Source organism: Chionomys nivalis, chromosome 1 (assembly GCF_950005125.1).
Source record: "Chionomys nivalis chromosome 1, mChiNiv1.1, whole genome shotgun sequence".
Lineage (NCBI taxonomy): Eukaryota > Metazoa > Chordata > Mammalia > Rodentia > Cricetidae > Chionomys > Chionomys nivalis.
In genome coordinates, this window is record NC_080086.1 from 162,261,946 (window position 1) to 162,271,586 (window position 9,641).

General features: G+C 40.7%; 1 protein-coding gene across 1 annotated transcript; it reads right to left on the minus strand.

Annotated features, from left to right (window-relative positions):
- Positions 1–8,489: 8,489 nt before the first annotated feature.
- On the minus strand, positions 8,490–9,404 carry LOC130889405 (olfactory receptor 9A4). Its single transcript, XM_057793142.1, is given in 3 exon segments — positions 8,490–8,715; positions 8,717–8,774; positions 8,777–9,404. Coding segments are annotated over 3 exon segments (912 nt in total).
- Positions 9,405–9,641: the final 237 nt, after the last annotated feature.

Consider the following 9,641-nt stretch of genomic DNA (forward strand, 5'->3'; position numbering starts at 1 on the left):
TAACAGTGACGTGTACATGTGCTACTAGTCAAAAGAAATTATAAATTCTATTATTACAAATACTGTTTTCTTTCTAATTTCTAGGTTTCATAGTTGCTAATGTGTTAGTAGATTTGCAATTTTAATGAGATGATGCTATTATTTCTATTTAATGAGATAATACTCTTATCACTAATGCTATTATCACTAGCTATTAAAACCCACTTGGAGGTCATCAGAAGTAATCTGGTGGGTGCTGGAATTATGCTTGTACCCTGTGAAGCTACAGTTCTCTGGTGGTCTTAACACATAGGTGTCACAGAGCAGGGAGGGGCTTAACACATAGGTGTCACCGAGCGGGGAGGGGCTTAACACGTAGGTGTCACAGAGCGGGGAGGGGCTGAGTCTATGGTAGAGAGAATAAGCAACTGTATTCTAACTGGTGGTAAGCCCCAAGAACTCAGACAACAGAAAGGAAATCTTGATCCACTTTGAGAAAGGAGAACTTCCATTGCCACACTTCCTGTCTTATGATAGAACAGTTGCAGACTATTGAGGCCAGGAAATGAGGACATCTCGTGATTTCTGTGGTTGAAGCCTGAATTTCCCGCAAGGCGAGGAGTTACTCCTACGCAGGTTCTTAACGGAGCTTGGGCAGGGACTGGAGTGAGAAAGAGGATATTCAGGGACTCTGTGAGTGTTGCTTTAATTACTGGGGAAGGGCTCATGAAGGGTAGATAGGCGTAGCCTTTACTAGGGATCAGTGATGCAGGTTTTCAAACGAATTTAGTAAGCCATTTGGGTTGGAGTTTTGACTTTGCTTCTGATACACTTTCCTTGCAGACTTCTTTAATGTCTGACACAGCTTGTATATTGTCTTCACAGCTTTATTGGGGCAGAAGTAGCATGCCAGAACATTTACCCATTTGAGATGTATAATTCAATGGGCCTGGTACGTTCACAGTAGTTTGCAGGCACCACCTCAAAAAGAAATTCTGTACACACTAGCTACAGTTACATCATCTTCGTGTTACTCTCAGCCCTTTGGAACCACTTCTCTACTTCCTGTCTCTATAAAGTTCCTTATTCTGGGTTTCATATGAAGACAATCATGCAATGTATAATTTTCTTTCTTACTGACTTCCTCTGCTTATAATATGGTTTTTAATATTCACCCACATATTTCAGCAGGTAGCAGTGCTCTAGCCTGGATCTGGAATATCCCCCCCCCCATATGTCTGTATCAAAGACTTGTTCCCTAAGATTGTGATATTTGAAGGAAAACCTTTAAGAGGATCTGAAAACTTTAAGACTCCTGGTATGTATTTATGATCCTGAGAGTGTGCCCTCTATAGGGTATGGATAATCTTCAGCCCTTTCGTGTTCCCTTTCACTCCCAAGCCAGGAGTGGTTTTCTTCCATTGTACATTTCTAACATAGTGTGTGCCCTCTCCACAGGAACAATAGCAATGAAGCCAACTGATTATGGACTGAAATCTCCAAAACCCTTTTGATAAGTTATTTATCTCAGGTATTTGTTGCAATGGTGTAAAACTTATTATCACAACCTGTATTTCATTCTATTAAAAAATTGCTTATTTCTGCATCAACTGAGTGAATATTTAAGCTTTCCCACCTGTCAAATACTATAACTATTACAAACATTCACTTCGCAAGTATACACCTAGGAGTGTGATTGCTAGCTCTTGCTGTTCTAGGATGCATCATTAAAAGAACTTCTATTTCTCAAAAGCTCCTGAAAAATTGCATCTTCCCTTCAATAATATATATGGACTTTAACAGTTTCGTATCCTTGCCAGCATATGCTGTTATCTGTCTACCTTGGTTTATTATGAATGCCTTTCCATAGTGACTTTGATTTGTATTTGGTTGCCATTCATCATCTGATAAAGAATTGGAAGCACTTTTCATGAATATATCACACTTTTCAGTTAAAGACTTGAGGAAGAGATATGGTCATATCAACACACACCTTATTCTCGTAACATTGCTGAGCTCTCAGCTTCTATGTTAAGATCTAGAAACATCTCCATCTTGTGGTTTTTATGCCATACCCAAGATGAAATCCAGGGTTTTGCACATTCTGGGTTACCATTTGCCAATAAACGACAACTTCCTTGATTTTTAAGTAAATTTTATATAAAAACTTTTGTATAAACAAAAACATTACACACCATGATTAACAAGACCCGAAATCTACAAAATTTAACAAATTATAAATGTTTAGAATTGGTATTTGAATTGAAAGCTGTGGGGCTTTACATTAAATTTTACACTTTCAATAATGAATGTATTTTAAGCACTACCACACAAGCCAAAAAATGACATAATTAGAACTTTATAATTATAAAAACAAATAATTTTACATCCTCTTTCATAGCTCCTTCGTTTTAAGCTCTCACTGCGCAGTTCAAGCCAGTCTAGAAATCATTATGTAACCCAGCACAGCTTCGGGCCTCTTCCATCTGCCTGCTGAGTGTTGGCATTGCAGCGATGCATCCAAACAGCTCCAAATGTCATACTTTATCTTCAAGACGATTTAACCAAATCTCTCCTCATTGGACAAATTGTGTGATGAAGATCTTGGGCCTGCAGCGTATGTTAAGGAGAGGAGTGTGACTTAGTACATCCTTTATGACAAATAAGGGAGATTCAATTATTTTATTTTGCATAGTATTAGTATATGCTTACAGCAATGAATAGAATATTTAAAGGTGCGCAGTGCCAGGTCTTCATGCCCCACTTCATTGCTGTAATCTCGGGGCAATTATTTATCACTTCCCTACGATGCCATCTGCAGCAACTGTGAACACACTGCCACTGATATTCAGTACACTCTGCTTTCTCCCTGAAGAATATGTGGCTCATAATTTTTCTAATCATTGCATGAAGAACATCATTGTTTTGGCATCTTCATAAAATTCCACTGGATAGCAGAAATATTGTTTAACTATCTCCCTATGGATATCCCACACAATATCAATGTGTAGTTTTTTTTTTAATGATGCACTGAATTACCTTACAAAGTAGCCATGAACCCTTCCCTCCCCCCCAAAAAATGGAAACAATGATTAAGATCAGGGTGGGGCTGACAGGAAGAAGGAAGCTGAGCAATGCTGGACACAAGGATTGTGAGCAACACTGCAGAAAGGTGGAAACGTCATGGAAAACTTTGTTGTTTTATTTGTTAGTTTGTAATGAGGGAAACAGGAACCTAGGAGAGTAAGCTGGAACAGCCAAGAGAGGAACACGGAGATGGTTGAAGAAGGGCGACCAGAGAGAAGGAAACAGAACAAAAGCAATGGAGGCCTTCTAGAGCTGGAAAAGACTGAAGTCTGAGAATCCCTGTGAAGGTCAAGGGCTGCCTCTTCTTCTGCTCCCTGTACTGCACCCCTTAGTCCAGGGCCATGGAAAGCCCAGCTCCCACCTCATTCTAGACGCAGAATACAGCTCCATCACCCAGATCCTTTGTGGCAGCAAGAAGATGGGGGTGATGATGAAAAGCTGACACCTCAAGATATCTTTCCAATCAGAGAGGTGACTGCTGTCTCAGGTAGTTCACATGTCTAGGAATGAACTCAAACTGGACTATGGGAGGGTTTCTGATGGTAAGATAAAGGACAGCATGTTTTTGGTTGGTTTTGATCTCATCTTTTGTCTCTTTTAAGGGCCCCACCACCCAGCTCTCAAATAAATCACACTCAGAGGCTTATTCTTAGTTGTGAATGCCTGACCTTAGCTTGGCTTGTTTCTGGCCAGCTTTTCTTAAGTTAACCCATCTACCTTTTTTTCTCTGGGCTTTTATCTTTCTTACTTCTGTATATCTTACTTTGCTTCTTACTCCGTGGCTGGTTGGCTGGCTGGCTAGATGGCTGGCTGACTGGGTGGGTGGGTGGCTGGCCCCTGAAGTCCTCCTCTCCTTGTTCTCTTTCTGCTCCTCTCTTTCTTGTTTCTCCTTCTATTTATTCTCTCTGCCTGCCAGCCCTGCCTATCTTTGCTCCTGCCTCACTGTTGATTGTTCAGCTCTTTAATAGCCCATCAGGCGTTTTAGACAGGCAAAGAATCACAGCTTCACAGAGTTAAACAAATGCAACATAAACAAAAGTCACACACCTTAAAATAATATTCCCTAACATTTCCCCTGTTTTTCTTTTGAAACAAATAAGAACAATTACCAAGTAAAAATTACATTCATAATATACTGAATTCCAATTCATTTGTGTCTGGTAAATTTAAAGAAAATAATCCATAATCTATCTTATCTTAATAAATCCAAAATTTTTACCTAACTTACTTTCTATCATATCTAAGGAAAACTGCAACTATAACTATCTAGTCTTCAACTCCTTCAAAGGCCCCAGAAGGATATATTATTTAAGTAAACAAAATGTGCATTGCAAACAACTTCCAAAAGCTCTAGAAATGACAGAGACATCTGACTGCCTGAACAGTCGCCCAAAGTTCCTTTGCAATGCTGAGGCATCCATCTTTAGTCTACGGGCCCATAATATCTGGCAGGCTTTTCAGTGAAGCAGGAAATTTGAAAAATGGTCCCACCTATATTGGCAATTTGTCAACCACTTTCCTCTGTGCCCTGTAGAATATCTGTTTGTTTCTTCTGTGAAGCAGGAACCCTGAAGACTGTCTCATTTGGTTTTGACATAATTCTATGGTTGCTTTTCTGTGGGTCCTGCATGTCCAGTTTATACAACATACTGTCAAGCAGGTCAGACAAATGCAGCTTCTAGCCCAAATGCTTTGCCACATTGAAAGCAAACTCCATAAGGAGTTCCTTTGATGCCCATCATCTCTGAAGTAAATTGGTGTTGCCATGAGCAGATGTGTCTCATTGTCATGAAAAGTCCTAAGTTAACAAAACATTTTAAATGTCTTATTCCATAGGTCTTTGTGGTGTTTGAAGACCATTTATCTATCTAAAATATATCTCTATTTATAAATATATCTATTCTAGATAAAATGATCTAGAAAACATACCTAACATATCTATAAATTTGATTGCTATTAATGACTAACCACTAACCTATGTTTTCTGATTATTCTATATAGTTCATAATAACTGCTTTCAAAAACTAAAATTTCACCCTACATTTCCAAATGAAATGAACTGCATAGTCACAATACTTTAAACAAAAATAGAAACATGCATACATGTTTTAACAAAATAACTTAAATTGTAATCAATATACAAAAATCCTTTAAACAAGAGTAGAAACATATATACAGTGTTGTAACAAAAATGACCTTGAATTTGTATCAATATGCAAAAGTTCTTTAAACAAGAGCAAAAACATATATACAGCATAACAAAATTGACTTTGAATTTGTATCCATAGACCAAAATTCATGCCAATGCAAAATATCTGAGATTAATAGTTGTCTTTTTATCCTATATTCCAATATTCACCTAGAGTATAACAAACATACATCCATGACTCACAAGATAACCAAAGACCACCCACACCGCCTTTTCTCTTGGGAATATGGGCCCAGTCCTGCTGGCAGTGGGTGAAGACATCCTTAAGGGTCCCTGAGAAAATTTGATGTAATAACCAAGTTCCGGGAAGACCAGTTGATAGATACCAACTGTCAAGATTCAAGAGCTCGATCAAACCAGATCCAAATCAACTTGGAATGAATCTACAGCCTCTTGTTCCCTGTGTAAACAAAAGCAAAACCACGTCTCCAATGCACTTTTGATTTCAATTTGTCAAATACATTTCTTTACATTTTAAAAGTTAAGGTGTCCTTAAAATATCTAGGCTTGTTTATTTCCACAGTCCTTCTTTCAATGCCAGGTCTCTTAGCAGCTGTCCTTTGCTTTTCAGCAATCAAAAAATTCAAAATTGACACAGTAGCATACAGGATCCAGACTCCCTATGAATTTGCCATCTTTACATGACTTTTTTCTTTTACATTACTTTTACCATCTCTAAAGACTTTAATTCATCATTTTTAATCTATTTATTTTTTTCTATGACTGCCTATACCCATTTCCTTTCTTTCTTAAGCCTATGCACACTGTAAAACACACTGGAACCTGTTTAGAGGGGTTTTTTTTTCCATCTGATCCTCTTTTACTGCCTATCTTGTTTAAAGGTTTTTTTTTTTTATTTTTTTTTTTTTTTGGCACAAGCAAACTTTACACTGTTCAGCACCTGGATTCCCTGAGAACTCTATAGGCTGGCTCAGTCTACTCTCAGGTCAGTCGGTCGGTCGTGAGAGCCAACCCCAAAGCTTGCCAGGGTCAGAGGTGTGTGATCAGGAACTACATTCAATCCCCCAGAGCTCTAGAATGCCTATACCTGCCTATGGCAGGCATTCTTTTTTTTTTAACTTAGTTTTTGTTTCTATTTATCCTGGAAAATGCTGTTTAAGTGCTCTGCTTACGACAGGGTTTCTTCAAGGAGGCAGATCTTTTTATTTTTAAGCTTTCTCAGGCTCTACGTGGAAATACAGCCCCACGTCGGTACGCCAAAATGTTGTGGTTATTTCTTCTTAGTTATATTGCTCCTTTGCTCTTTTGGGGGACTGTTATCCAACTCCCAAATAAATCATGCATGTAGACGTATTATTACTTATAAATGCTCATTCTTAGTTTGGTTTGTTCCTTGCCAGCTTTTCTTAACTTAAATTATCCCAACTACCTTTTGCCTCTGAGCTATTTTCTTTTCTTACTTCTCTATATCTTACTTTCCTTCTTACTCCGTGGCTGACTGGATGGTTGGCCCCTGACATCCTCCTGTCCTTGTTCTTTTGCTCCTCTTTTCTTTGTTTCTCCTTCTACTTATACTCTCTGCCTGCCAGCCCTGCCTATCCTTGCTTCTGCCTTGCTACTAGTTGGTCAGCTCTTTATTAGACCATCAAGATGTTTTGGACAGGCAAAGAATCACAGCTTCACAGAGTTAAACAGAAGCAACATAAACGAAAGCAACACACCTGGAAATAACATGCTACAACACCACCATTCCCATCTGCCAAAAGAAGCCATTTGCCTTTACCTCTTGCAGAAGGAGCACATGGCTACCTGGGGCTGTATGTAGAGCCCATGCTGGCCACCAGGTTCCCTCAGTCTCTATTCACAAGTACTTCTTGTACATTTCAAAGTGTACACTAGTCTCCTGGCCCTTTCCTCTCCTAAGCTACTCAGCGTCCTCATAATACACATGGTTTATTCACACCAAACATACATCCTCAGACTATCTCTTGCTCTCTTGCTAGCCTCACTATTCTCTCTTGTTATGCTCTAAATTCTGTCTCTTGCTGTCTCCACTGTGTTCACTTGGCTCCGCTAGCCCTGGCCGTATCCAGTCTGTTTTATTTTCTCTGTGCTCTGAACTCTTCAAGATGTCTCTGGATATTTTCTCTCTCTTATTCATAATAAAAATCCCCCTAATAAGGAAGCAGTCATCTTAACCGTTTCTTTACTGTGTCCCCTTGCATGCAGTGACAATGGTTTTGAAATGTCCCATCAGAAGCAGGGCAGATACACAGATGAACTCACAAGGACTGCGACAGTAGACATAAGACCTGTACAAGTGCAAGCCGGAAAAAAAAATCCCAGCATGACGGAGGGGAAGTGAGCACAAACCCCCAATCCTACCCAAGAAGCCATTTGGTTTTTTTTTGTTTTGTTTTTATTTATTTTATTCTTTTTTAATTAAAATTTCCGCCTCCTCCCCGTTTCCCATTTCCCTCCTCCTCCTCCCACATATTGCCCCCTCCCCCCACACTCCTTCTCCTATCCCCACTCCTCTCCCCCTCCCCCCACTCCATTCCCTCTCCCTCTTGATACTGAAGAGCAGTCCAAATTCCCTGCCCTGCGGGAAGTCCAAGGTCCTCCCACTTCTATCTAGGTCCAGGAAGGTGAGCATCCAAACAGGCTAGGCTCCCACAAAGACAGTTCATGTATTAGGATCGAAACCTAGTGCCATTGTCCTTGGCTTCTCATCAGCCTTCATTGTCCGCCATGTTCAGAGAGTTCAGTTTCAACCCATGCTTATTCAGTCCCAGTCCAGCTGGCCTTGGTGGGCTCCCAATAGATCAGTTCCACTGTCACAGTGGGTGGGTGCACCCCTCGTGGTCCTGACTTCCTTGCTCATGTTCTCCCTCCTTCTGCACCTCATTTGGACCTTAAGAGCTCAGTCCGTTGCTCCAAATTGCGTCTCTGTCTCTATCTCGATCCATCGCCAGATGAAGGTTCTAAGGTGATAGCTTCTGGGAGAGGGAAAATGGATTCTCTTCACTAGAGTAACACTTGGTGTATCAACCACACTCGGCAGCAGGTCCCATGCTCGGGAGTAAATGAGCAACACAACTATGACCCACTAGTTTTAATGGAACTTTAATTTGGGGGGTTGTTTGTTTGTTTGTTTTGTTTTGTTTTAAAGAGAGAAAAAGAACACGAAGTTGGATGAGTAGGGAAGAGACAGGACCTGAGAGGAAAAGAGTCTGGTGAAAAAAAAATGCAGTCACACCTTAAAGCCTCTGAACAGAGATGATTTGATGACTTTGTCATTACGGAGCGTGAAGATGAAAGGGTGGAGGAATGGAGTTATGATGGAAATCATCACGGAAACCACTCTGTTGTAATCAGATGCCTGCGTTTGCTTGGGTTTCACATACAGGAACAAGCAGCAGCGGTAGCCAGTCACAATACAGGTGAAGTGGGAGGCGCAGGTAGAAAAGGCTTTCCTCTGAGGGAATCTTGAGGGTGGCGGAGATGATGTAGGTGTAGGAGACAATGGTAGATACAGAGAACCAAAGAGAACAAAAACAGCCATTAAAAAGAGGATAAACTCTAGGAAAATAGTGTTATCGCAGGGTAATTTGAGCAACTGCCCTCGGTCACAGAAGAAATTATCTACCACATTTGATTTGCAGTAGGTAACGTGAAATGTGGCATAAACCGGCCAGATTTGATAAAGGAACCCAAATAATCATGACACAATTACCACGGCACTGCAGGTGCAGCTGCTCATGATGACGTTGTACCTCAAAGGGTTGCAGACAGCCACATAAGGGTCCACAGCCATCGCTCCGAGCAAGGAAAACTCCGTGGTCAACAGGGCAAGTTGCAGAAAGAGTTGTACCACACATCCAGCCACAGATATTGCCTGCATGCCGGGGAGCAGCAGCCCCCAAAGCATCACGGGAACAATAATGGTTGTGAGCAGGATCTCCAGGACGGAGAGGTGAACCAGAAAGAAACACAGGGGGAATTGCAGGCGTTTATCCACACAGGCGATCACGGTGATGACTGTGTTCCCCACTAGGGACACTAAGTAGAAGAAGCAGAAGGTAGCAAAAAGGACGTGGGGCAGCTTTTCAGAGCCAGGGAAACCAACAAGATAAAACCCATTGGCACTAGTGTAATGCCCCAACATTTAGCTCTGAGTCCTTGTTCCTTGTGAAATCTAGAATGAGAGAGAGAGAGAGAGAGAGAGAGAGAGAGAGAGAGAGAGAGAGAGAGAGAGAGAGAGGAGAGAGAAGACATTACCAATTTCAAGAAACATTTCCCCTGTATCTTTTAACTCCCCAACATGGCTATTATTTCTATCCGAAGTTGTTGTTAAGTGTTGAATGGATAACATATGTATGAATTCATATATGTAGACATGTGA